Raw genomic sequence first — 27,530 nt, 5'->3', positions numbered from 1 at the left:
AAGCAACAGGCAGTTGTAAGCCACTATGGTGGTGGGAATTGAACCCAGGTTCTCTCAAAGAGCAACCACAGCTCTTAACAGCTGAACTACCTCTCCAGTCCTACATTTATATTAATTTATTTAAACAGAAAACTTAAAACAAGGGCTGGAAAGATGGCTCAGCGGGTAAGAGCACTGACTGTTCTTCCAAAGGTCATGAGTTCAAATCCCAGCACCCACATGGTAGCTCACAACCATCCATAAAGAGATCTGATGTCTAAAGACAGCTAAGGTGTACTTGCATATAATAAATAAATAAATCCTTAAAAAAAAAAAAAAAGGAAAACTTAAAACACTCACACTCCAGATAGGGCTTCCCTGTGTAGTCCTGGCTGTCCTGGAACTCACTCTGTAGACCAGGCTGGCTTCAAACCCACAAGAATTCCAACCTCTGCTTCCTTAGTGCTGGGATTAAAGGAGTATTCCACCACACCCAGCTGTCGACAGGGTTTTCACTCTGTAGCCCAGGCTGGCTAGATTTGTATGTGTGGAATTTGTAGGATTTAGATTCCTCCTTCTACCATGCAGGTTCCAGAGCTCAAACTCACTTTAGTTAGAGTTGGCAGCAAGCACCTTTACCCATTTTGAACCATCCCACTGGCCCATAAATCTTCAGCATAAAATGTGGGACTGAATGAAAGATCTATGTTGTTTCCTTAAGCTTCAGGGGTTGAATCTTGAAACTTGAAACTTGCTTGGTAACTACTCTACCAATGAGCTATGTCCCTATTCCTGAATGATCCACGAAAATAAAAAAGTCTTCAGGATCAATGTTTTTAACATGACAGAGCAAATGACAGTTTTATTAAGCTACTCAATGTTTGCACACTTACATGTTTTAAACTGCCAAGATTTGATAAGTGCAATACCACTTTCAGATGAGCACAGTATAACTTTAAATATTACATCATTCAGACTTGTGCTGGAAAGCATTAACTTGTAAGGGATTACTCCAATGTCCATTTACTGTCAGTAGCAAAACGGGCTCCCTGGTAGATGTTTCAGCATATGGATGGCTCCTCTACTGCCTGTGCGCCCTCTGTGACGGCCTTGACACACTTGGCCATGGTCTGTGAGGCTCTGCTAATTGAATCTGAAAGACATTAAGAACACGCATCTTGTTAATTCCTTTGTTGTTTTTAAAACAATGTCTCAGATTTCAGGCCATACCAGAAGTCAATAGTATACCAAGTTAGCCTCAAACTTGGGGTGATCCTCCTACCTCAGATTCCCAATTGTTGAGATTACAGGGAAGAGCCACTGATACCAATTTTTTGTTAATGTGACTTTAGAACACACACCGAAAAAAATTGTTTCTTAAAGATTTATTTATTATTATATCTAAGTACACTGTAGCTGTCTTCAGACACTCCAGAAGAGGGTATCAGGTCTCCTTACAGATGGTTGTGAGCCACCATGTGGGTGCTGGGATTTGAACTCAGGACCTTTGGAAAAGCAGGAAGAGATTAAGTTGCTCTTACCCACTGAGCCATCTCTCCAGCCCCTGAAAATCTTAATGTACATATTCAAGAACAAAAGACTGAGAGACTGAAATGCAACTTGAACATAAGCTCTTTACTAACCAAGTTTTTAGTTAGGGTATTATGTATCTCTGGCTGTCTATGAAGCCAAGGATGACCTTGAACTTTGACCTGTCTACCCCCACCTATTTACCACAACTTTCTGGTTATATGCTTTTAATGTCTAGCAGTAATTAAATAACATGTATGAAAAATTAAATGATAGGAAATTCTTAAAAATCTAAGAAAAAATAGACATAACACTCAATTTATCAGCTAGATGTTGTAGCTCACACTCATCGTCCTCCAGCACTTCACAAGCTGAGGCAGGATTGCTGTATGTCTGAGGCCAACCTGGGCTATAAGAGATAGAGGCATTTCCAAAAAAACCCCAAGAGATAGAGGCAAGATGGTATGGCTGAGTTTGATCTGGATCCCAGTATAAAGCTTAGTTAATGGACAGGCACACATTGGTAAGGCAGCCCTCTGTGGCATCGGCACAGGGAGCTAAGAGTCACCCTGTAGCTTGGTTAGCTAGCCTGGGATACAAAACCTCTAAGAGTGGGGGGCCTTCTGTAGCCATAGCACGCAGGGGGCAGAGGCAGAAGGTAGTAAGCTGGAGGCCATTGTGGGCTACACAACAAAACCTTCTCTTAAAAAAAGAGCCAGACAGTGGTACCACACGCCTTTGATCCCAGCACCTGAGAAGCAGAGGTAGGCAGATCTCTGAGTTTAAGGTCAGCCTGGTCTACAAAGTGAGTTCCAGAATAGCCAGGGCTTCACAGAGAACACTACTTCAAAAAGAGAAAAAAAAAATTAAAAAGCTAAATTTTTTGTATGTACTGCTTATTCAAGATAAGGACTTGTTTTTTGGTTTTTTTTTTATTTTGGTTTTTTGGTTTTTCGAGACAGGGTTTCTCTGTATAGCCTTGGCTGTCCTGGAACTCACTCTGTAGACCAGGCTGGCCTCGAACTCAGAAATCCGCCTGCCTCTGCCTCCCAAGAGCTGGGATTAAAAGCATGCGCCACCACCGCCTGTCAAGACAAGGACTTGTTATGTAGCAGAATTTAACTTTGAACTCCAGAAAAAAAACTGCCAATCTTTGAATACATGGAAATGTTCTTGCCTCCACCACTCAAAAGCTCGAAGTCATCGTCAGGAGGTTAATAGACTCAGTGAAGCAGTATTCGGCAAAACCAGAATGGGGAAGTGGGAAGGGGTGGGTGGGAGGACAGGGGAGAGAAGGGGCTTATGGGACTTTCGGGGAGTGGGGGGCTAGAAAAGGGGAAATCATTTGAAATGTAAATAAAAAATATATCGAATAAAAAATAAAATAAAATAAAACAAAACAAAAACAAACAAACAAACAAACAAAAAGGCTCGAAGTCATAGTAATGTTTCATTGTGATTTTGTGCTTGGTTATATATTGTACAATGATCCCAATGATGCATTTATTTTAAAAACTGTTTAGAAATGTATCACTGGCGTGTGTGTTAGGGGGTGTGCTCATGTCCACTGTTTGTGTGGCGGTCAGAGGACAACATTTGGGAGTTGGTTCTCTGCTACTGTGGGCCGGGTTTACACGACAAGCTCCTTTACACAGTAAGCCGCCCTGCTGGACCTGATCCTAACACTTCTATCACCTCACTTAAATAGCCTACAAGTATATGCTAACTTAAAGATGTATAAGACAGAGTCTGAGAGATGGCTCAAAAGTTAAGATCATTTGCTGCTCTTGCAGAGGACTGGGATTAAATTCCCAACACCTACATGGAGGCTAACAACTGTCCATAACTCTAGTCCCGGGGGATCCAAAACCCTCTTCTCATCTCCTCAGGCATTAGATATACAAATAATACAGAGACATGTATATAAACAAAACCTATACACATTTTTTAAAAGGTACAATTAGACATAATTTTAGGACCATAAACTGTAGTGCAGTTGGTAGAATGCAGCACCAGCATGCAGGAAGCCCTAGGCTGGGTCCCCAGTATCATAAAAATTGTGGTGGTGCAGGCCTATAGCCTCAGCACTTGGCAGTGAGAAAGACGATTACAAATTCAAGGTCATCTTGTGCTTGGAAGAAACCCAGTTTTTAAATAAACAAACGAGGGGGGCTGGAGAGACAGCTCAGCGGTTAAGAGCAATGACCGCTCTTCCAGAGGTTCTGAGTTCAATTCCAGCAACTACATGGTGGCTCACAACCATCTGTAATGGAATCTGACACCCTCTTCTGGAGTGTCTGAAGACAGTGACAGTGTCACATATACATAAAATACACAAAATCTTTAAAAAAAATAAAAAAGCAAATTTATGTTCCTATGTGCTTTTAGGTAAGAAAGTATTTACATATCAACTGTTTCAAACCTTTACCAACTCTTGTCAAAGCTATAGAAAATGAATGGTGGTCCACATTTCTTAAAAACTTTCTAACAATTTACACCAGAAGCCCTGTTTAATACATTAAAACATATTTAAATATTTTGAATATTCTATCAATAATTTTCAGAAAATCTTGAACTTTTTTTTATTACTTTAGACATTTAGTACTTTAAATGTCTATTCAGTAATTTTCCATATAATACTAAATTTTACATTTAAAAATCTGTTAAACCTTTTGGGAGTTCAAACTTTGCTTCCATGTCAGAAACACACAGAATGTTAGAGAACTAGGGGTATAGTGCCCATGCTTAACACGTACAAAATGAGCCTTGAGACCCAGATCTACCCCCTAAATTACATTAGTTTTGATGTTTAACAATTTCAGATTAGAGGCTACTGAGATGGTGGCTCAGTGGACAAAGGTGCTTGTCACCAAACTTAATGACTTCATTTTGATTCCCACAAATTATCCTGACCTCCACACTCTTCAAGGTGAGTGTATGCCTGCCCAAGTACGTAAATAACTGTAAAATAAACAAACAAACAAACAAACAAGTTCTGTAGGTTAATAGCAAATGTTGTCAACCAAAAAGAGCTATGAAGCTAAAGGAGGTCTCCTGTGATTCTGTGAGTAGGTGGCAGTCAACCTTACCTGTCATGTAGAAGTCTTTTATAGTTAGCTGAGGTGGAATAAGTGGGTCAGTAAGAAGTTCCTGGTTTACTAGCTGGAAAAAGAGAGAGAGAGAGATCAGAATCATACTGAAAACCAGTACTATGCCAAGATATATCACATTAGGAAAACTGCACACAGGCAAGTTTTTACCTTGGCAAGCTCACTTGCTTGCTGAAAGTAATTCGTTTCTTCAACATCATCATATCGAACCAGATTAGGAGAGACCTCTTCAAGACGGTTTCTTACTTGATCCAGAGTATCATATGGAAGAGTCATACCTGCAATCTACAACAGATCAGATCCACCATGACAAACAACTTTACTACTTAAAAAATGTCAGAATTGGGACAGGCCAGGATGACTCAAGACATCAGGCATCAAGCCTGAAGATCTGAATAGATCTCTAGTACCCACACAGTGGAGGGAGAGAGCAGATTCCCTCAGAGCCCTTGAAACCTCCAAATATTGTTGCAGCATGCACTGCCCATAACCCAATATAATAAATAACTGTTATTTAGCAGGCTGAGATGGCCTGGGCCTTTAATCTTAGCACTTGGAAGACAGTGGCAGGCAGATCTCTGAATTTGAGGCCAGCTTGGTCTATAGAACAAGTTCTAGGGCTACAAAATGAAACCTTGTCTTGAGAAAAAAATCAGGGTTTGGGCTCAATCTCCAGCACCAAGAAAGAGAACAAAAGGGCTGGTGAGATGGCTCAGTGGGTAAGAGCAATGACTGCTCTTCCAAAGGTCCTGAGTTCAAATCCCAGCAACCACATGGTGGCTCACAACCATCTTTTTTTAAAAAGGGAACATAATAATTCATAATGGCAATTATGATGAAATAATGCAGTATTATAAGAAAGAAAAAAGTCTCTTAGTATCTTTTAGCAGGCATTTTTTTCCTTTTTCCTTTCTTAAAAATTATTCATTACTTATTTGTGTGTATGTTTTGCCTATGTGCATAACTCTATACCAAGTACATGCTTAATCTCAAAGGAGGTCAGAGAAGTGCGTCAAATCTCCTAAATCTAGCCGGGCGGTGGTGGCGCACGCTTGTAATCCCAGCACTCTGGGAGGCAGAGGCAGGCGGATCTCTGAGTTCGAGGCCAGCCTGGTCTACAGAGTGAGTTCCAGGACAGCCAGCCAGGCTATACAGAGAAACCCTGTCTCGAAAAAACCAAATCCAAAAAACAACAAAAAAAAAAAAACCAAAACAACAACAACAAAAATCTCCTAAAATCAGAATTACAGATCACTGAGAGCCACCATGTGGGTGCTGGGAATTAAACCCAGGTCCTCTGGAAGAGCAGCCTGTCCTCTTAACTACTGAATCATCCCTCTAATCCAGACAGATTTCTCAAGGAAGCATCATGTATGGAATATAAATGTCAAAAATTCTAATTTAAAGATGTCACCACATTAATAATTCATCTGTAGAATGCTGCTCTGTAGTAGAAAGAATACTCAGCAAGTATATGGTTCTGAAGTAAAGGATTAGAGAGACGATAGCTAACTATCAATGCCTCTAGCTTGTCGTTAATCTACAATAAAAGTGCCAGCTTTAATCCTTCATTTTCTGAACACTATCTCCTACACAACCAGGTTATGCAAACCCTCCCTCATCTTAGAGAAAACTTTTCCTTGATTTTGAAAATCACTTTAAGTAGCTAACAAGTCCATTACCCCTTAAGCAGCATCATTAATGCCTTAATGAATGAAAATGTAGCTCAGTGGTAGAGCCCCTGCAATGTACCTGCTGAGGCCCTGGGTTCTGTCTCCAGCACTACAAGCTATTTACAGGAATTTATTAAACTCAGGACTTCATGCATGCTAAGCAAGCCCTCTCCCAACTGAGCCACATCTCCAGCTGTTTAATGAATATTAAGGAACAAAAAAGGATCTCAAAGAAATGCCTCAAAAATAATACCTCAGAGAGAGCTCTTATGATTTTCCAATCTTCTCTTGCCAAGCCAGGAGGTGTCACTGCTACTCTGGTTTGTTGAGCTCTGCCCTCAGTATTGACGTAAGTAGCAGACTTTTCTGTGTAAGCAGCCCCTGGGAGAATAACGTCAGCTATGGGAGCGCCAACATCACCATGATGTCCTGTGAGGAGAAAAAGAGTGAACGACATTTTAGTAAGAACTGAACTAATAAATCCAAAGTAGTGGTACACATGATAAATCCAGTGTGGGGGTCAAGACAGGAGAACCTTCAGGTCAGTATGAGTTACAGTTAAGACTGTCTCAAAACCTACCACCACCACATCAACAACAAACCAACCCAACATACACTGGTTACTATTATATGGAAGACAGTATACCTCTTGTTAATTGCCATTTTTATTTTATTTTTTATTTATGATGGCCTCATGCAAACCATGCAATTTACCACTGAACTACTTTTTTTTCTTTTCCTGTTTTGGTTTTTTGAGACAAGGTTTCTCCATGTAGCCCTGGTGTCCTGGAACTCACTCTGTAGACTTGGCTGGCCTTGAACTCAGAAACCGACCTGCTTCTGCCTCCCAAGAGTTTGGGGTTAAAGGTGTGTGCCACCTCTGTGCTGCCACTGCCCAGCCTGAACTAGTCTCTTAGTCTTACTTTACAAACTATGAAAGTGGCTGGGCACTTTCATAGAAACCCTGCTTGGCAAACCAAATGAGGGAAAAAACCTATTAAGACAATACATTATACTAGCTGGATGTGGTGGTGCACGCCTGTAATGTCATCACTCAGGAGGAAGGAGGATCAGAAGTTCAAGGTCATACTGGCTCCACAGTGAAGTTTAAGGTCAGACTAGACTATAAGAGATTCTGTCTCAAGAGATATAAAAAGAAAGCAGATAGTATGCACATCAAACTGACTATCCTAGAAAGCACAACAGAAGTTTAGTTCTCTCACTTTGTTCTATATCAATTAACTATGTAAACCAAAGATATAATAAAATCTTTTTTTGTTTTGTTTTTTGTTGAGTCAGGGTTTCTCTCCTTCACCTTAGCTGTGCTGCACATCACTCTGTCCTGGAACTCAGAGATCTGACTGCCGCTGATTCTCTGTGCTGGGATTAAAGGTGTAGTATGCCACCATACCTGGCATAAAATCTTATATAATGATTTTATTTTATTTTTACTTGTCCCAAGTTTCTTTGGGACTTGACAGTTTTTTCATGCAAGATAGGATACATTTTAAAGGAAAATGATCTATAGTCAAACCATACACTGATTTTGGCTGTTTATATTTATTCTATTTATATGAGTACACTGTCTAAATCTCCAGACACTCCAGAAGAGGGCATCGGATCCCATTACAGGTGGTTGTGAGCCACCATGTGGTTGCTAGGAATTGAATTCAGGAACTCTGGAAGAGTAGTCAGTGTTCTTAACCACTGAGCCATCTCTCAGAACCATATGACTTTATTTTAAAAAATTATTTTATGTGTAATTCTGTTTGCCTGCATCTATGTCTGTGCACCACGTGTGTGCTGCTGCCCACAGAGGCCAGAAGAAGTCGTTAGATCTCCTGGACCTGGAATTATACAAAATTGTGAGCCACCATGTTGATGATGAGATCCAAACCTGGGTCCTTTGAAAGAGTATTAAGTGTTCTTAACTGCTGTGCCATCTTTCTAGTCCTTGTATAATGATTTTAATGGCAATAAAATATATATTTTAAACTAATTATATCCATGTATACAATAAAATGAAAGCTTGCGCTGCAGTTTTAATTATCTAGGAATATACAATGTACTATTTACTCTAGGGAAACTGGATTACATTTACAAGTGAGAGTTCAAAAGAATGAATCAAATACAAAATGTCAGAAACCTACTTACTTGTTTCTTAGTCTTTTAACTAAGGTCTAATATAACATAACTTACTTAAGCCAGACATGGTGTACATCTGGAATCCCCAGGACATGGAGGCAGAGCACAAGGCTTATGAGTTCAGGTCCAGCCTAGGCTACATATTAAGATCTTTTTCTCAACAAGCTACATATTAAGATCTTTTTCTCAACAACCAAGAGCTGAAGATATAGCTTAGGTGGGGAGGCCTAGTCAAGCATGAAAACACACATGCACAAGCCCTGTGTTAAAGCCTCTACACAAAGCAAGGCACATGGTGGTGGCACATGTCTTTAGTCCCAGCATTTGGGAGGCAGGAGTGGGAGGCAGAAACAGGAAGATCTCTGAGCTCAGGTCAGCTGGTCTACAGACCAAGTTCCTGAACAGCCTGAGCTACACAGAGAAACCATGTCTAGAAAAACAAACAAAAACAAGTCTCAATACAAGGAACAGCAGCAAGAACATGTCCTATAATTCAGAATCCAAGTGATTACATTTTACAGTTTAGTCAGACATGATGATACATGCCTCTAATCCCAATATGTAGAATGTGGAGGCAGGAGGATTAGGAGGTCTAGGTCATCCTCCGCTATGTATTTATTCAACTAGCACTCAACCTGAGCACCATGAGAACTTGCTTCAAAAACAAACTACAAAGCCTATCTTGCAGGACTCAGGTTCTCCTAACAACAGTATCATCATCATTGGTGTCACCATCATAATAAGACTGTACTGAGTAATCTGTGTACTGTTTTTTAACAGGCTCAGCTTGTCTGGCTGGCCTAAAACCTGCACTCCTCCTGCCTCAGCTCCCTGAGGACAGGACTCACCAGTGTGCATCCAACTCCCCACGGGAAAGGTGGCTACTGTTCACCCATGATAGGTTTTTGTTTTTTTGTTTTTTTTCTGGTTTTTCAAAAAAGGGTTTCTCTGGCTATCCTGGAAGTCACTCAGTAGCCCAGGCTGGCCTTGAACTCAGAAATCCGCCTGCTTCTGCTGGGATTAAAAGGCATGTGATGTTATTCCCTTTTCTGGTTTCCCCACCAGGTTTTTTTTTTTAAAGATTTTATTTATTTTATGTATGTGAATACACTGTAGCTGTTTTCAGATACACCAGAAGAGGGCATTAGAGATGGCTGTGAGCTACCATGTGGTTTCTGGGAATTGAACTCAGGACCTCTAGAAGAGCAGTCAGTGCTCTTAACCACTGAGCCATCTCTCTAGCCCAACCTATGGCAGGCTTTAAAGAACTGCCTCAAACTCCTTTTTTCCTGTCTCATCCTCATCCTGCACTAGGATCACAGGTATAAGCTACTCCTCTAGTTAACAGATTTTGTTTTGATTTTTAAAATAAAGTTTATTATTAAAAAAATTACACATAAAAAAGGTCACATATTCAAGTTGCAGACCCAAAGTACTTCTGTATGAACTTATATACAGTCAGAACAGTTATTCAAAACAGAAGCTGTGTGTATCAAATACTTCTCAGTATACATCACGTATGATCTATTCTCTTTTGCTTCTGAGAGACCCCCAACTCAATGTTTTTAGACCTCTAAACAACTAGCCCAGCACAGAGTAACTTGTTTTTCTGCTTTCAGCTAGAGAAAGATAGCCCACCCTGTTCTAGTTCCAATGTGTAACTATACAAAGCCCCAAGGACATTTGCTCCAGATGATCTCTAACCTTCCTTACTTCCTCATTCTGTACTTCCCCATTCTGTGCATGTTGTCTTCCACCCCTTGCCTTGTGAATTGTGTCCTCCAACCCATGTCTTGTGATTTTTCCCCTTTAAATACCCCTGACTTCAGTTGCACAGGGTCCTCAGTCCTCTACCCCTGCGTGGTGTACGGCTGTGGAACCCAGAATTCTAGAATAAATAAATCCTCGTGCTATTGCATCGAGACCGTTTCTCGCGAGTGATTTGGGTGTCACCTTCCGAGGCATGAGGTGCTGGGGCACCCTCGGTTTTTGGGGGTCTTACACTTCTAGTACCAAGGTTTACTTACCTTGATAAACAATGAAACAATCCTTTGGCAAGTCCTGTCTTGTGATACAACCTCCATCTGCTCCCAGAAGAAACAGCACTTTGGGAGGGTTCTTCCTAATTGCTTCTACCCCTGGTTTATAGCCAAGGTCCAAAGCAGCTACCTGGCTAGCAATCCTGTAAAACAGTTGGATTTTCAAATACATGGCAGCATTTAAGTATAAGGAATTTGAGTAATTACGTAGGAATAATTTGTAGCTTCTTTTATATACAACTCTTACCACTGAAATATAAGATGTATAGCATAGTGTCTCTGTTTTTCTTTTTGAGACAGGGTTTCTCTGTGTAACCCTGGCTGTCCTAAAACTCACTTTGTAGACCAGGCTGGCTTCAAACTCACAGAGATACTCCTGCTTCCTGAGTGCTGGAACTGAAGTCATAGGCCACCATGCCTGGCTTTCTCTTTTGTTTCCTGTGGTTTTGGAGACTGAACTAGACCTTATGATATCATAACCACCTGTAGCTGGCTAAAGACACACTGCCATCTTGCCTTTCCCCTTTTCTCCTTCTGCCATGCTCCCGGCTCCCTCTTACAACTCTTAGCTCTGCCTTCCTTTTCCTTGTCCAATCACAGGCCTCCTGCTGCCCTAATGTGATTGGACAGTGAAAATCCTACAACAAGTTAGAGCTAGGAGGAGGTTGCAAATATGAGGTCAACTGGCAGGCAGCACAATGAGTTCAAATCCTTCCAAAGACAGGGTATGAACATGCCTCAAAAAAAAAAAAACCCCAAGAAAGAAAGAAAGGAAAGAAAGAAAGAAAGAAAAGAAAGAAAGAAAGAAAGAGGGGGAGGGAGGAAGGAAGGAAGAAAGGAAGGAAGGAAGAAGGGGAAGGGAAGGGAAAGGAAAGGAAGGAAGAAAAGAGAGAGAAGGAGAGAAAGAAAGAAAGAAAGAAAGAAAGAAAGAAAGAAAGAAAGAAAGAAAGAGAAAGAGAGAGAGAGAGAGAGAAAGAAAGAAAGAAAGAGAAGAAAGAAAGAAGAAAGAAAGAAAGAAAGAAAGAGGGAGGAAGGAAGGAAGAAAGGAAGGAAGGAAGAAGGGGAAGGGAAGGGAAAGGAAAGGAAGGAAGAAAAGAGAGAGAAAGAGAGAAAGAAAGAAAGAAAGAGAGAGAGAAAGAAAGAAAGAGAGAGAGAGAAAGAGAGAGAGAAAGAAAGAAAGAAAGAAAGAAAGAAAGAGGGAGGAAGGAAGGAAGAAAGGAAGGAAGGAAGAAGGGGAAGGGAAGGGAAAGGAAAGGAAAGGAAGAAAAGAGAGAGAAAGAGAGAAAGAAAGAAAGAAAGAAAGAGAGAGAGAGAGAGAAAGAAAGAGAGAGAGAGAGAAAGAAAGAAAGAAAGAAAGAAAGAAAGAAAGAAAGAAAGAAAGAAAGAAAGAAAGAGGGAGAGGGAGGAAGGAAGGAAGAAAGGAAGGAAGGAAGAAGGGGAAGGGAAGGGAAAGGAAAGGAAGGAAGAAAAGAGAGAGAAAGAGAGAAAGAAAGAAAGAAAGAAAGAAAGAAAGAAAGAAAGAAAGAAAGAAAGAAAGAAAGAGGGAGGGAGAGGGAGGAAGGAAGAAAGGAAGGAAGGAAGGAAGAAGGGGAAGGGAAGGGAAAGGAAAGGAAGGAAGAAAAGAGAGAGAAAGAGAGAAGGAGGGAGGGAGGGGGGGAAAGTACTGGGCACAGTGGCTCACACCATTAACCTCAGTTTTCAGGAGGCAGAGGCTTGTTGGATCTCTGAGTTCTAGACCAGCCTGGTCTACAGAGTGAATTCCAGAACACAGAGTTACACAGTGAGACCCTTTCTCAAAAACAAAAGAAAAACTCACAAAGAAAAAGAAAAAGACATGCACAGCACTCCTGACCCTCTGCAGAGACATGCAGAACAGCTCCTGACCCTCTGTCATTCTACCTTTAGACCATGAGGAAAGACAAGGTAATGTAAAGTTCAGTTATCTGGGTAATCACTGCTTATGGACTTAGCTTACTTTTGAAGCTGAGAATGGATATCAGTTTTGCACCTGGATAGGTACGCACTTTACACCATGAAGCTGCACCCCAGTTACTCACAGAATTATTTTAACGTCATCAAAGACTACCATCAGGGTACAGGTTAAAATTATCATAGTAAATAACTAGTAATGTCTTTTGATTTTTCCTTATTGTTTTTTGTCTTGATTTTCAAGTTTTGCTTCAGTTTTTTTGTTTGTTTTTTAGAGAAAGAGCATGAAGTTGGGTGAACAGGGAGGTGGAAGTGGGGAGAAGACTTACAGGAGTGGGGTAAAGGGAGGATAATATGATCAAAATATACTGTATGAAAAAAATTTTAAGGAACAAAGTTCATGAAGGGTTTCCAATTATAGGTGGAAATTCTTATCTGGTAACAAAAATGAGTTAAATCAGAACACAAAGATGTATTCACAAACTATTAACCATATAACTAGAAACAATTACACAGGGAAGAGAAGCCTACAAGAAAAGGAACTAATAAAACAGCAATAGCAATTATCTTCTGATCATGAAATAATCACTTCATTTTCACACTTTGTTCCCTTTTCAGTTTTCCTAAAACAAATTAGCATAATTGGAATGTTTGCCAAAAAAAAATCTCTTTAGCTAAATTCTCATTTAATCAAGGTCAGAGGACACACTCTAATTTCTAAATCGAAGGCAAAACATACAATATAGATTTTTTTTTAATACAAAGTATCACATATCCCATGCTAGTCTCAACTTCATGGCACAGTGGAAAATGACTTGACCTTCTGATACCCCTGCCTTTACCCCAGCTAGAATTATAGTGCACATCACTATGTCCAGTTTTATGTGGTACTGGGAATAAATCCAGGACTTCATGCATATCAGACAAATCTTTAGGAAACAAGCCTAAATTACCTTTTGATTACAATATAAGTAAGTGCCATTTTGTTCACTGTCCACTCTGCCCTCATCTTCCCCTGCTTCATACACTTTTACTGTTACTTCCTAACGTGCATTCTTCTTAAAACATTTTACATATCATGTCTGCAATGGGAATGTTTCTAAATGCTGTTTGTACATATAAACAAGACAAGTCAAGAACAAACACACACACACACACACACACACACATACACACCTTGAATTTTCTAGTACACAAAACAAATAACAAACCTATGTAGAATATTCATAACTTTCCACTCTGTAGCAACACCGGTCGACACCCGAATCTTTTGTACAATGTTGGACACAGCTGCCAGAATTGCTGCTCCATCATCTCTCTGGAGTGCAGAACTGCCTAAAACCACCATTGGCTTTTTAGCATCCTTTAAGACCTATTTAAAAAAAAAAAAAACTGACGACCTTAAAGCACTACATGATATTTGCATCTATTGACATGCAAGTTTGGGGATCTAACAAGAATAATCATTAATTTACTTAACAACATCTGAATTATTAAAAAACATCTTGCAAATGTTACTGTGAAAAAGCTTGATATCACATAAAACAGATGTTAGACAAGTAAGCATTGGGGATGAATATGCTAGCCAAGTATTCTTTGGTTGGAATAAGTATGGGCAGGTCTCACACAACCTAGGAAATGTCCCTATAGATAATCAAATGATCCCGAACATCCAGGTGTGGTGATGCATGCCTGTAATTCCAGCACTTGGAAAGAAGTAAATGATTAGGTTTCTGGCCAGCCTGATCTACCAAGCCAAACAAACAAAAAGAATAAAAAAATTTAAAACAAGGCAGAAAAAACTGTGTTGAAGTGTCACTGCCTACTACTTCCTGTATTTAGAGACCCGGACAGAAGAGAAAGCAGGGAGAGCAACAGAGCATTCCTAAAGCAGTGAAGAGTTTGCTTTATGCCACATAAGGAAGTGAGATAGGAAACTATAGGCTTGGGGAAGACTAGTAAGTAAAACTGAAAAACAAGCAGCTCACACTCATATAAAAACAATAAATTAAAAGAGCTGGAGAGGTGGCTCCGAAGCTCCTGTAGAGCAGTTCAGTTCCCCAAGCCCACAGAGCAGCTCACAACATCTATTAACTCTAACTCCAGGGTTCTCAATGCCCTTTCTGACCTCTACAGACATCAGGCTGGCAAGTGAAAGATATACATGCAGGCAGGCAGAAAACCTCAGACATACAAAATAAACAATAAATCTAAAAGAAAGAATAATAATTAAAAAATGGAGCTGGAGAGACGACTCAGTCGTTAAGAGCACCAGCTGCTTTTCCAGAGGACCTGGGGTCAATTCCTAGCACACACATGGCAGCTCACAACTGTCTTTAACTCTGGTTCCAGAGGATCTCACACAGAAGTACATGCAGGCAAAACACCAATGTACATAAAACTATAAATCTTTAAAATTATAGTACCAGTTAAAAAACAACAACAGTAGATATGTATAACTCAAAAGTACCTTGGAGAATGAATGACTTCCTGAAGCAATGTCGTGCAGAATTTTAGGAGAGTCTCCTAGATGGTCGTATCTGTAAGTAAGGTCCACTGGACTACCTATGAGGGCCACTTTTAAGTCATTATGAAGCCAGCTGAAACAAAACAATTTTAGAGCCAAATAAGTTAAGCATAGCCTTTGGTCTCAACAATTCTAAGTCCTACCTCTATTTATAGTCACAAAACATCAAAAGCACAAAAGAATTCAGACTATCCAATCTTAACACATATAATTTAATGTGTACCTTTCAAAATAAGGGTGTTGTAAAAGTGTATAAATATTTCAGGGATACATTTGTTGTGTGGCAATCCTAAGTACAAGTCTAATGTAAACAAACACTCACCTCAAACTTAGAGATCTGCCTGCATCTGCCTCCAGAACACTAGAATTAAAAGTGTGCACCACTACCACCCTGCTATCCTTGGAAACTACTTGTGAGTGTAACTGTAATTCTGGTTTGTCTGAAGCAGTGCTAATTTTACCTGCCATCCTGAAGTTGTAACTCCCTTTCACTCTCAACCTAGACAGATAACAGAGCTGCCCTATTATAAATGTCTACAACACAAATGAAAAAGACAGTAGATATGGGAGATGTTCTACAAAATAACTAGCCTGTGCTCTATTAAAAAAAAGTAAAATGGAGTTGAGGGGGTGTACGTCTTTGGGACCAACCAAAGTCCTGGGATGGGGAGGCCCAGGGAGTCTATGGAGTGACTCCAGCTGAGGCTCCTAGCAGCAGGGATATGAAGCATGAAGGGGCCACCTCCTGGAGCCAGGCAGGAACCCCAGGGAAGTGATAAGGACACCAACCTACCCACAAAACTTCCCACCCAAATTTTATCCTCTCTACAAGAAATGCAGAGAGTGGGCTGGAGAAATGATGGCTCAGTGGTTAAGAGCACTGACTGCTCTTCTAGAGGTGCTGAGTTCAAATCCCAGCAACCACATGGTGGCTCACAACCATCTGTAATGAGATCTGGTGCATCCTTCTGGTACACAAGCATAAATACAGATAGAATATTGTATACAAAATAAATAAATCATAAAAAAAAACCCACCTAAGATTGTTCCCTGAGCTTAAAATATAGGTGGCCAGTTTTTAAAAATTAAAAAAGAGGGAGAAGGAGAGGACAGGAGAGGAGAAGAGGAGAGAAGAAAAGAAAAGAACAGAGCAGGGGATAAAGGAGAGACTGAGGGGATGGCCAACCAATAGCTAGTCCCACTTGAGACCCGGTCCCATGGGCAAGCACCAATCACAGACACTCTTGATATTCTGTTATGCTTGCAGACAGGAGCATGTGGTCCTCTGAGAGGCTCCACCCAGAAGCTGGCACAGACATCCATAGCCAAACACTGGATGGAGCTTGGGGACTCTTATGGAAGAATAGGATAAAGAATTTCAGTCCTGAAGGGCATAGAAACTCCCTACAGGAAGATCAGCAGAGTCAACTAACTTGGACCCTTGGGGTTCTCAGAGTCTAAACCACCATCCAAATAACATATACAGGCTGAACCTAGGCCTCCTGACTTATATGTAGCAGATGTACAGTTTGACCTTCATGTGGGTCGCGAAGAACCAGAACAATCCATATACACGTTCTGCTTGTTTGTACGCGACAGTGTCTTGCTGTGTACACACAATGGTCTTGAAACCATGCTTCTCCGATCTCAACCTCTCTATTAGGAGGATTGCTTATTTGATGTTTTTATACTATACTATGGTTGTCAGAACAGCTTACATATTTCAAAATTATTTATACAGCCAAAAGAAATGTAGATAATTAATTTGGGAGGTTGCTTATAAGAGAACAACAAAAAGTGAGACAGAATGTTTAGCTTGATATTTATAATTATTGTAGAAGACAACCTTACAAGTTACTCTTTTTCTGAGATGCTTTTCAAAATCATCATAGGCAATGAACCAAAATCTTCCCCTCACCTATTGTCTGTGCTCCTTCCAAGCAGAACTATTGTTCAGGTATTCAAATAACGGTGCCTACAACTCATTCCTTGGTGCAGCAGAACTGTCAACTCTAAGCTTAGCTACTATGAAGGTAAAATCCTTTGGTAATATGAGACACTGAAGTCCAGCCTTATTACAATGAACTCCAATGTTTAAAAATTGTTCTTATTTTGGGTTTGTACCACAGCAAGAGCCAAGATTTTAAGCTCTACTAAAAACAAAACAAACAAAAAAAAACTTTATCTTTTTATGTTCATTTAATAATATGTCTATAATTTTTTATGACTGGTAGAAAAATGTATATTGTGTTAAATATAATAATAAAAAATAAGCTAATAAAAAAAAGAGGTTTCCTATTAAAACAAAAAACCTGAGGGTGGGACTGGCAGGACTGCTCTGCAGGTTAAGGTGCCTGACAAGCTCAGTTCCATTCCTGAGACTCACAAGGTGGAAGGAGGGAACCAGCTCCTAAAAGCTGTCCTCTGGTTACCAGATGTACACTGCACTGGAGCATGCTCATGCACACACACATATACATACATAAAATAAAGTTTAAACAAACAAACATGCCCGGAATTCATGAAGAGAGGTAGAAGCTAAAGGACCAATTTGAAAGTTCAAGGGCAGTTGTGACTATATCATAGGATCTTGTTTAAAAAAAAAAGTACAGGACAAGGTGTCATAGCACATGCCTATGATGGCAGCATTGAAGATCAGCACAGGATGATCAGGAGCTCAAGGTTTACTCTGACTATGTAGTGCACTAGAGACTAGCCTGGGCCACAGGAGACCTTCACTCATTAACAAGGAAGCCAAGTGGGATCATACATGTCTTTAATCCCAGCATTCAAGAGCTAGAGGCAGGCTGCTCTCTTGTCAGTTCTAGACCAGCCTGGTCTACACAGTAAGTTTCAGGCTAGCCAGGCTATGAAATGAGACCAACTCAAATAAAATAAAATAAAAATAAATATATAAACAAAGTACATTGAAAGTCAGATAGGTAGGGTAGGGTAGAAGGAACCTGTTAGGAATTTTCCTTTCCTCTAGTATCACTACAACTTGCACTTATTAGGAATCACCTAAAATATAATTTCCATATATAAAACAAAAACAATTACATATTTTTAAAGTTCTTATTAAATAAAGATTAAATTAAATTACCTCTTTCTAATTCTAGCATTAAACAGCGGTGCCTCAAAACGTGGATTTGTACCAACTAGAAGAACAACATCTGCTTCTTCCACACCGGCAATTGTGGTATTAAGAAGATAATTGGAACGTAAATCTGTGCTAAAAACATAAAATATAACTCAAGTTTAAGAAGAAAAACAAACAATAACAACATAAAACCCTGCAAATAAACTCAATATATGCTCATTTAAGAGCCCACAGACTAGTCTCTAATCATAAATCCCAGTGCGCTCTCACACACAAGTTTTCATAAAGTTTTTCTGTCTACAGCCCACTATGCCAGGCAGGAGGTGTGTCCAACTAAACTTACAACATGTATTAAGCACTATATTCTTTTGCAAGTTTTAACTTTTGTTTCCTTTATTGAAGTCTTTTATCAGCATGTGTTAATTACACAAGATGGGTTAGAATCTCACTTTCATGTGTGTAATTTGATCACGTTCACCTCTCTACCCTTGGAGCTCCCCTCCCACCCCGTAACCTACCCTGCTCAGACAGGCTCTTTCTACTTTCATGCTGTCTGGTTTGACCTAGATGTGAAAGTACACTGGTATGTTAGAGAACCCAGTGTGTCAGAAATTGAACAGTGATGTTACAGATGTGGCTGTTTTCTGTAACTAAAAGGGAAAATGATAGCTGAGAACAGTAGCACTCATCTTCAATCCAAGTACTTAGGAGGTAAAGACAAAGTTCTTCAGCTACACAGAATTCAAGGCCAGCCTGGGATACATGAGACTAAAAAAATCAAAATGAAATCTAAAACAGCAGCCTGAAGCACAGCTAAATGTTTCTCACCCAGCTCCTTCAGTGGGGAAGATCTCTTCAGTGCATAAGTTGTCACAGTCAACTTTATTAAGCAAGTCTTTCAGAGCTACTAAGGCTTCAGCATCCACCAAGCCACCTGCAATCGCTGCCACATCCTTGCCTTCAAAACTCTGTAACTGGAAACAGAGAAAAGGGTATCATCAAGAAACCTACAGTCAGCAAAGCCATGACTGTTGAGAAACTTGAGCCAGTCATTGTCAAGTATGGAGAGTACCAGGGTGCAGCCATCTTTCCTGGACCAGTGCAGCTACCACTCCATACCAAGCTCTTAATGGGAAAAGAACCACACTGAAAACAATGCAGACATCAACAAATTGTGGGCACCCCAGCCACAATGACCCATCTACACTATGGCTTTTGCATATAGCTCAAGGAACACCATGAAAAAGACAGAAAGATTCTAAGAGCCAGAGTCTAAGAGCACACAGAAGTCGGTTGTGAAACAGTATCTCCTACAAAGGCTACATAAACAAGGTCAGAATACCAATACCAACAGACATTTTAACATGAGAGAAAATTTCACAGGGTCTCACCACTAGTCAAGAACTATAGGCAACTGACTGCTGGAAGAAAAAGAATTAGCTTCTCTCAGGAACGAACCCCCTTATAGGTTGTCCAGTACAGAGCAGTCAGCCTTAAACAACTTTGGTTAGGTCTCCCACACCCCTTATGTGTTTTCTCTTATATCAGTCCTGATAGAATAATAATAGAATGTTATTCCACCTAGCATAACAAGGTGGAAGATAGAGATCTATGGGCAAAATTCTAGAATGTATGTAGCATATCTGAGATATAGCTCTCAAAAATATCAAATAGAGGGCTGGAGAGATGATGGCTCAGCAGTTAGAGAGCACTGTGGTCCCAAGTTCAATTTCCAGCACCCATATGGTGGCTCACAACCATCTGTAATGGGGTCTGGTGCCCTCTTCCATTACATAGGCATACCTGTAAATAAAGTACTCACATACATAAGTATATTTTAAAAATGTCAAATAGAGACAAATAATCTTGACAAAAAAGGAGAAAAGAATGGGTGTAGTGGCACATGCCTTTAATCCCAGCACTCAGAGGCAGAGGCAGGTGGATTTCTGTGAGTTTAAGACCAGCCTGGTTTACGTGGTGAGTTCCAGGTCAACCAGAGCTATACAATAAAATCCCTGTCTAAAACAAATGAAGAAATAAAGAAAGAAAGAAAGAAAGAAAGAAAGAAAGAAAGAAAGAAAGAAAGAAAGAAAGAAAGAGGGGGAGGAAGGGAGGGAGGAGGAGATAGGGAAGGGGAAGGAAAAAGGGAGAAAGGAAGGAAGGAGGGAAGAAAGGAAGAAAGAAAACAAGAGAATAATATGCCTTGTCTTCATGGCAAAGCTGTTTCATGGAAACCACACACTGTTTAATCTACATTTCAATTTTTACCATTCCAGCTACACGAGAGAGTGCATCTTCCCAGGAGGTATAAGTTAAAAGCCCCTTTTCATTTCTGACCATTGGTTCAGTAAGTCTTTGACGTTTTAGTCCATCATAGGCAAACCTAGACAAAAGAAATCATACAATTTATAGAATATTGCTAATGAGCAACTATAATTTTCAAGTTTTTAACTGTTAAAAATGTTATTTATATAGAAAATTACTTAAAGTGTCAAAATAATAAATATCTAATACAAGCAATAGATAGATCTGCCTTACCATACACCTTTAATTCCAGTCCTCAGGAAGCAGAGGCAGGAGGCTTTCTGAATTTAAGGCTAGCCTAATCTATGGAGTGAGTTCCAGGACAGCCAGGCCTACCCAGGAAGATGGTGTCTTAGGAAAAAAAAAAACAAAACAAAACAAAAAAAAAACCAAAAAAACCCCAACTTTCCTTTTTTTCCCCAAGTACCGGTGATTAAAACCAGGGCCTGGAATATGTTAGGCAAATGTTCTATAGCTCAGCTACACATCCAGCCCCTTTGCATGTTTATTCTGATCAAGGCCTAAGTGTCCTTAAGATTATCCGTAAATTCCATATCCTCCCGTTTAGGCCTACAAGAAGCTTGGGTCAGAAGTTTGAGCCATTTATTTATTTATTTATTTAGAAGCTTGAGCCATTTGTTTGTTTGTTTGTTTGGTTGGTTGGTTGGTTGGTTGGTTTTTCTCGAAACAGGGTTTCTCTGTATAGCCCTGGCTGTCCTGGAACTCTGGCCTCGAACTTAGAAATCCACCTGCTTCAGCCTCCCAAGTGCTGGGATTACAGGCATGCACCACCACCGCCCAGCTGTGCCCAGCATTTATAACTACTCAAGTTGATTTTTTTTCATTCTCTTTATAAATATTCAGATTTTTCAATAGTTTATATCATTTTCAACATAAAAATGTCCATTAAAAATGACCATGAGGACTGGAGAGATGGCTCAGTGCTTAAGAGCATTTGTTCTTGCAGAGGAAACAAGTTTAATTCCCAGAGCCCACATGTCAGCTCACAAACCACCCATAACACTGTGGTACACACAGATATCCATAAAAGCAAAACATTCATATATATAAATAATATATATTCATATACACAAAAAATATATGAATATATATATCTCAAGAAATGATCATAGATTTTTAAATTGCAAAACCTTAAAGGCAACACCTGGTTTTATCAGAGATCCATTCTTCATTGATGTCTTCATGCATTCTTGGCAAAATCCTCATTACCTCTCCAGTTCTTGTGCTGACCACAATGTTACTTCCCACTGCGTCCATTACGTCAATGGACTCTGTCTTTCTGAGAAAATAAACATAATTTTTATGCTGACTCTGAGAGTAAGAAGAGTTTCTGTTACTTAGTTACTTCCATATCAATTTTCTTTTTTGGTATTCTGAGGCCAGTCTCATAAACCTATGTTAGCCTCAAGCCCTCTAGGTAACAAATGACTTTGAACAGATCCTCCAGCCTCTGCATCCCAAGTGTTAGGATTATAGACAAATATTACCAGACCCACCTCTCCTTCCAAATCTCTAAAAATAGTAGAACTCAAAACAGCAATAAATATAAACACCTCCATATTTTAATCTCATTATTTGACAAGCCAATTAGAAGGGAATACAATTAATTAGTCCTGGGCTGCTGGTAGTCAGATACCAACAAGTCAACCATTCTAGAAATTAGAAATAAAGTCCAATAAAAACAACAAAAATCAAAATCCTCCCAAATACCATTTTATCACTTATACACCAAGACGTAAGAAGCTTTAATGCATTAAAAACTACTCTGTGAGGCAGGAGAGATGGTTCAGGGTTAAGAACTCTTGCTACACTTACAGAGAACCTGAGTTTGGTTCCCAGCACCCACATAGCAACTCACCACTATCCGACTCTATTTCAAAGAATTCAATGCGCTCTTCTGGTTTTTTCAGGCACCTGCATATACTTAGGGTTCATACATAACATATGTATGTGTGTGTGTGTGTGTGTGTGTGTGTGTGTGTGTGTGTGTGTGTGTGTGTATAAACAACTATTTTAGAGGGCTGGAGAGATGGTTTAGGAGAGTGCTAGGAAAGTGCTAGCTATACAAGCATGAAGACCAGACTTCAGATGCCCAGCACCCATGTAAAATTCCACGGCAGTCTAGCACTCTAGAGGCAGAGAAGGGGGCTGAGAGTGGAAGATGCAGGGTTAGGTAAGCGGACCTACGCTGGCTACCCAGAGTGGGAGATAGCAATTGGCAAGCTTCAGGCTCAGCAGAAGTGCAGCCTGAGTCAACTGAGTGAGGCAGAGTTAGGGAGATACCTGATGTCAACATCTGGTCTCCACACATATGCACGTGCACAGACACACCTGACTACCCTTAAAATCCATAATGCCTGGAGATGAGTGGCACACAATGTAATCCCAACATTTGGGAGGCAGAGGCAGATGGATTTCTGTAAGGTCATGGCCATCCTGGTTCACATAACAAGTTCCAGGACACTGTCTCAAGAAAACAAAAAATCTGTAATGGTTTGGCTTGATGCTGCTCCTATCTCTCCTCATTAAAGACTAAGGACTATTAAAGTATATGTGCATATACTTAAAATCTTAGAAACTATAATTTGTAGGTTTGTCCTACCTTTCAACTTAAGTAGTTATTTTCCATTAAATCATTTTATGGGGCTGGGTCAAATCCCTCAGTGAGCACATACAGGCTACACAAGCACCAGGGCCTGCCGCCCAGAACCCACATCAGAGCTGAGTATGGCAGTGAGGAGGGAGTGCTGCCTGCAACCCCAGCACCAGAGTGGGGGTCTGGAGAATCACTAGGGCTCCCTGGCTACCTAAGTTAGTGAGGTCCAGGCTCAGAAAGAGATGCTGTCTCAAAAAAATAAGGTGAGAAGACAGTAAAGCCACCCAACATCCATATCTAGCGTACACACACACACACACACATACACACACAAACATAAAAATGTAGATCAAAACCAATTTAGGAAGAAAATGACACAGAAATTTTCTTTAAAAAAAAAAAAAGAAGAAAAAAAAGAGTGAACTAAAATTTAAAAACTTGCTGAGCAAGGCTGATGACCTGAGTTTGATCTCAGAAAGCCATATCAAGAGCTAGATGAAGTGCAAATTTCTAACCCCAGCTCTCCTACAGTGTGATGGCAGGGAGAATGAGAACAGGCCTAGCGCCTGTGGGCTGGCCAGCCTGGCACATACACAAAATGAGGAAATAAGCAACCCGCCTTAACAAGGTAAAAGGTAAAAACTGATTCCCAAAAGTTGTCCTTCACATGTGCACACTGGCATGTACCCACCTGAGCATGAACACACAACCACAGGCACACACCAACTAAAAATTAAAAACAATCAGGGGTGGGGGCGTGGGTCAGTCTGTACAGCCCTGGCATAATAAGTACAAGAACCTGAGTTCTAGCCTCATCAAGATGTAAAAGTGCTGCTACTCCCAGGGCTGGAGAAGCAAAGGACCGAAAGCCAGCCAGTCTAGCCAAACTGGTAAGTTATAGACCAATAAGAGACCGTGCCTCAAAGAGAGCAGACAGGGTTCCAGGGGGTGACACTAAAGGTTGTTTTCCGGCCTCCAAATACACCTGCATACACACTCAGGGGCACTGTACCACACCTGTCATACACACACAAAATAAAATCTTTTAAAAACAGGCTGGTCAAAAGCACAAAGATAAGTACCTTGTTTCCCAAGGCCGGGCAGTAAAGGCGTAAGGCTTAGACGTCAGGGCCCCAACAGGGCAGATATCAATGACATTCCCAGAAAGTTCAGACATGAACATTTTTTCAATGTATGTGCCAACTTGCATGTCATTTCCTCTGCCCGTTGTTCCCAAATCATCTACTCCTGCAATCTCACTTGCAAACCTAAAAAATAAAATTTATTATCAAATGGATGAACTCAGCAAAAGGTATTTCTTTTCTTTTTCATAATCACAAAGACAGTGACTTTCAAAACATTGAAAAGGCATTAGTATATTTTAAGAAGTATAGTCAGTGAATAAAAATGAATTTTTCTCTGAAACTGAAGTGTAACACACAAACAGGAAAATCGTTCAAATCACATGTATACAATTCAGTAAATTACCACACAGTTAATACCAGACTAAAAGTTTTAAATTCAACTGAAATTGGCATTAACAGAAAACAAATCTAAGTCATGTTATCAGAATATATGAAACAAACAAACCCAAAAAACACCAAAACCAAGCAAACAAAACCTAACTTTTTCCTACTGAATAATGGCTATCATTTCCTGTGTTGTTATTCAAGGATACTGTATGAATATTAAGTTAGCAAGGTTAGGCTACAACCCAGGACAAAAGGCTGCGGGGTGCCTATTTAACATATCAAAGAGGGCCTGGCCCAGGCCCACCCAGCTCCCCTCAGGCACACCCAGCACACCAGGTCCCCCCCACCCTAAACATCCCTAGCCCAGAGGCTGGGATGCCCTTCAGCCATTTTGGTATGCAGATTCCATTGGGATTTTTTTCATCTACCAATTTCCCTGGTGGCCTCTAGGTCTGAATCTCCCTTCCCCACCTGTCTCAGGCTGCAAGGGTCAAGTTCACTCTGCACTTTACAGGTATGCCTGCCTTGATTGTGCACCCCCTTTTATCTACAATAAACTTTCTCCTCCATCATTCCAGGGACCAGTCATGTCTTCCTTTTTTATTTCTTTTTTCACTCAAGTGATATTCCAGAAGAGAAACCTTACCTGATGCACCGGGTACACTGTATGCATCTAGTCATGATGGTCTTAACCAGGGGCCCAATGTTCTTGTCCTCGACAGCACGCTTCCCCTCTAGAAATCGGCTCCTATCACTTCCAAACATCATGGACTGGTCCTTAAGTAGATTACGAGACAGTCAATCTAATGCTGCTAATGAAATTAAAATGAGTGAATCAAAAACATTTATAGAATTATTCTAGATACCTGCAGATCACATTCACCTCCCTGGTCACAAATAGGACAATCCAATGGGTGATTTGCTAATAAGAACTCCATCACACCTTCTCTGTATGAAAAATCAAATATATAAAGTGACATAAGAGGCTATCACTAAAAATGGTGACCTATAGGCTAGATCAATAACCTTCACAGATACTTTTTTATAGTTAGCATAACTTTTACATTTCCTTCCAGATATGCTATCATACTAGTATTCAGGTAGTATTAAACACAGTTTGCACTTGTTCCTAAGGGTTTAAATACTGACCCTATGAAATCCTGACTTTCAGGGCTGTTATTCTCTTACATACTTATTTTGAGACAGGGTCTCATGAATCCCAGCTGGCACACAACTCACAATGTGGCCAAGGATTCTGTGTCCTTGTATTCTGATTTTTCCAGCCTATATCTTCCAAGTGATGAGATCACAAGCATATGCCATCACTGACAGCTTTTTTTTAAAAGCAACCACCTAATTCCTGAAATTATAGGCATTTGCTATTATGTTCCTCTTTTGAACAACAATTCTTTTTTGTTGTTGTTGTATTTAGTTTTTTTCAAGACAGGGTTTTTCTGTATAGCCTTGGCTGTCCTGGAACTCACTCTATAGACCAGGCTGGCCTCGAACTCAGAAATCTGCCTGCTCTGTCTCCCAAGTGCTGGGATTAAAGGCGTGCGCCAGACACCGCCCGGCTCTATGTTCTTCTTTCTAAAATCCTAACTTTTGGGTTGGAGAGTCAGCTCAGTGGTTAGGAGCACTAGAAACCTGGATTTATTCCCAGCACCTGAGTGGCAGCTCACAACTGTCTGTAATGCGTGTTCCAGGGGACTCAACACCTTCACAAAGACATACATTCAGGAAAAACACCAACACATATAAAATAAAAATAAGTAAAACTATTTTTAATTTGAAATAAGAACAGGGCTGGAACTATATATGCCACTATGTATGGCAAGTTTAATCCACAAGCCTCACAAACACACACTGAGCACTAAAGCAAATACTAATGTGTCATCAACAAATGCTCATCAGTTCAGTAAGTCCTGGTGTCACTCAAGTTCTCAACACTGATGATATTCCAGGCAGTGCCTCCAACACCTGAGCTGAACTCCTCTACTGTGTACTCAGTTCTGCTGTTCTCTCAAGGGTGGGCGGCATAATCATCTCCTGACAAATCTACAGTAGGAACAACAAAGTACCTGGCTTTCTTAGATTTTTCCGAGTTTGTCAAGATATTCCAGCCCTTCATAACAGGCATCGCACAAGCAGCAACAACCTAGAATTTCAATAGAGAAATCCACACTTTTATTTATTTGTAGTTATAAGCAGCCCTATACATAAAATATTGAATAAACAATTAAAAAACAAAACAAGACCATGGGATATACAATGAGTTGCAGGACAACCTGAGACCTGACTCAAAGATTAAAAAAACAAATCAGGGGAGCCGGGCGTGGTGGTGCACACGCCTGTAATCCCAGCACTGGGAGGCCGAGGAAGGCAGATTTCTGAGTTTGAGGCCAGCCTGGTCTACAGAGTGAGTTCCAGGACAGTCAGGGCTACACAGAGAAACCCTATCTGGGGGGGGGGGGGGAACAAAAACAAAACAAAACCAAAACCAAAACCAAACAAAACAACAACAACAACAAAAACAAATCAGAGCAGAAGAAAACAAAAATAAAGATTAGTTTTTGTGGCAGGATTTTCCCTACCCAATTACATTAGTGTAGAGAAGGTCTGTGATTGGACAGGGAAAGGGGGCGGTACTAAGAGGTAGAGTGAAAGGGCGCCCCAGAGGGGAGAAGAACTATGACCATCAACAAGAAAACACATGGTAATTTCCAACCACAAGTAGCTATGATTTCACAACAAAGTTAGAAATATTGAGATAAAGCTTTTATCATTACCAACTGGCTCTGAAATTACTGTATTGGCATCTTGTAAACTGTGATTTTATTGATAAATCTGATTGGTTAATTAAGCGTTAAGAGTCTTGATTTTATTGGGTAATTAGATGTTGAGGTGGCCGATCATGGGGTGTGTGGGGCATTGTATGGAAGCGAGAGGTATTTGGGTTCCCCGCTGGAGAGATGGCCCAGCAGGGGCTAGAGAGAGGCAGGGCCGCAGGACCTCCAGAGAGATGGCCCAGAGGAGACAGGAGAGCTGGCAGGTCGATTTATTAATATTTCCCGCAACAATCTTTCAAAATCAATTTTTGTTTTT

General features: G+C 40.3%; 1 protein-coding gene across 1 annotated transcript in view; it reads right to left on the bottom strand.

Annotated features, from left to right (window-relative positions):
* Nucleotides 1–806: 806 nt before the first annotated feature.
* The window catches only part of Ndufs1 (NADH:ubiquinone oxidoreductase core subunit S1), a 37,711-nt gene continuing 10,987 nt past the window's right edge, over nucleotides 807–27,530 (bottom strand). The window contains exons 5-19 of the mRNA XM_052192333.1: nucleotides 26,507–26,583; nucleotides 25,292–25,373; nucleotides 25,072–25,202; nucleotides 24,036–24,221; nucleotides 21,502–21,636; nucleotides 20,301–20,415; nucleotides 18,861–19,006; nucleotides 18,036–18,164; nucleotides 14,876–15,005; nucleotides 13,617–13,777; nucleotides 10,465–10,619; nucleotides 6,546–6,721; nucleotides 4,770–4,904; nucleotides 4,599–4,671; nucleotides 807–1,132 (exon numbers count right to left, since the gene is read on the bottom strand). Coding sequence (XP_052048293.1) covers nucleotides 1,041–1,132; nucleotides 4,599–4,671; nucleotides 4,770–4,904; nucleotides 6,546–6,721; nucleotides 10,465–10,619; nucleotides 13,617–13,777; nucleotides 14,876–15,005; nucleotides 18,036–18,164; nucleotides 18,861–19,006; nucleotides 20,301–20,415; nucleotides 21,502–21,636; nucleotides 24,036–24,221; nucleotides 25,072–25,202; nucleotides 25,292–25,373; nucleotides 26,507–26,583 — 1,923 coding nt within the window. The 3' untranslated portion in view covers nucleotides 807–1,040. The remainder of the gene's footprint in view (nucleotides 1,133–4,598; nucleotides 4,672–4,769; nucleotides 4,905–6,545; nucleotides 6,722–10,464; nucleotides 10,620–13,616; nucleotides 13,778–14,875; nucleotides 15,006–18,035; nucleotides 18,165–18,860; nucleotides 19,007–20,300; nucleotides 20,416–21,501; nucleotides 21,637–24,035; nucleotides 24,222–25,071; nucleotides 25,203–25,291; nucleotides 25,374–26,506; nucleotides 26,584–27,530) is intronic.

Source organism: Apodemus sylvaticus, chromosome 9 (genome assembly GCF_947179515.1).
Source record: "Apodemus sylvaticus chromosome 9, mApoSyl1.1, whole genome shotgun sequence".
NCBI classification, from domain to species: Eukaryota; Metazoa; Chordata; class Mammalia; order Rodentia; family Muridae; genus Apodemus; species Apodemus sylvaticus.
The sequence above is the reverse complement of the archived record's forward strand: the minus strand, read 5'-3'. Positions and strand labels throughout refer to the sequence as shown.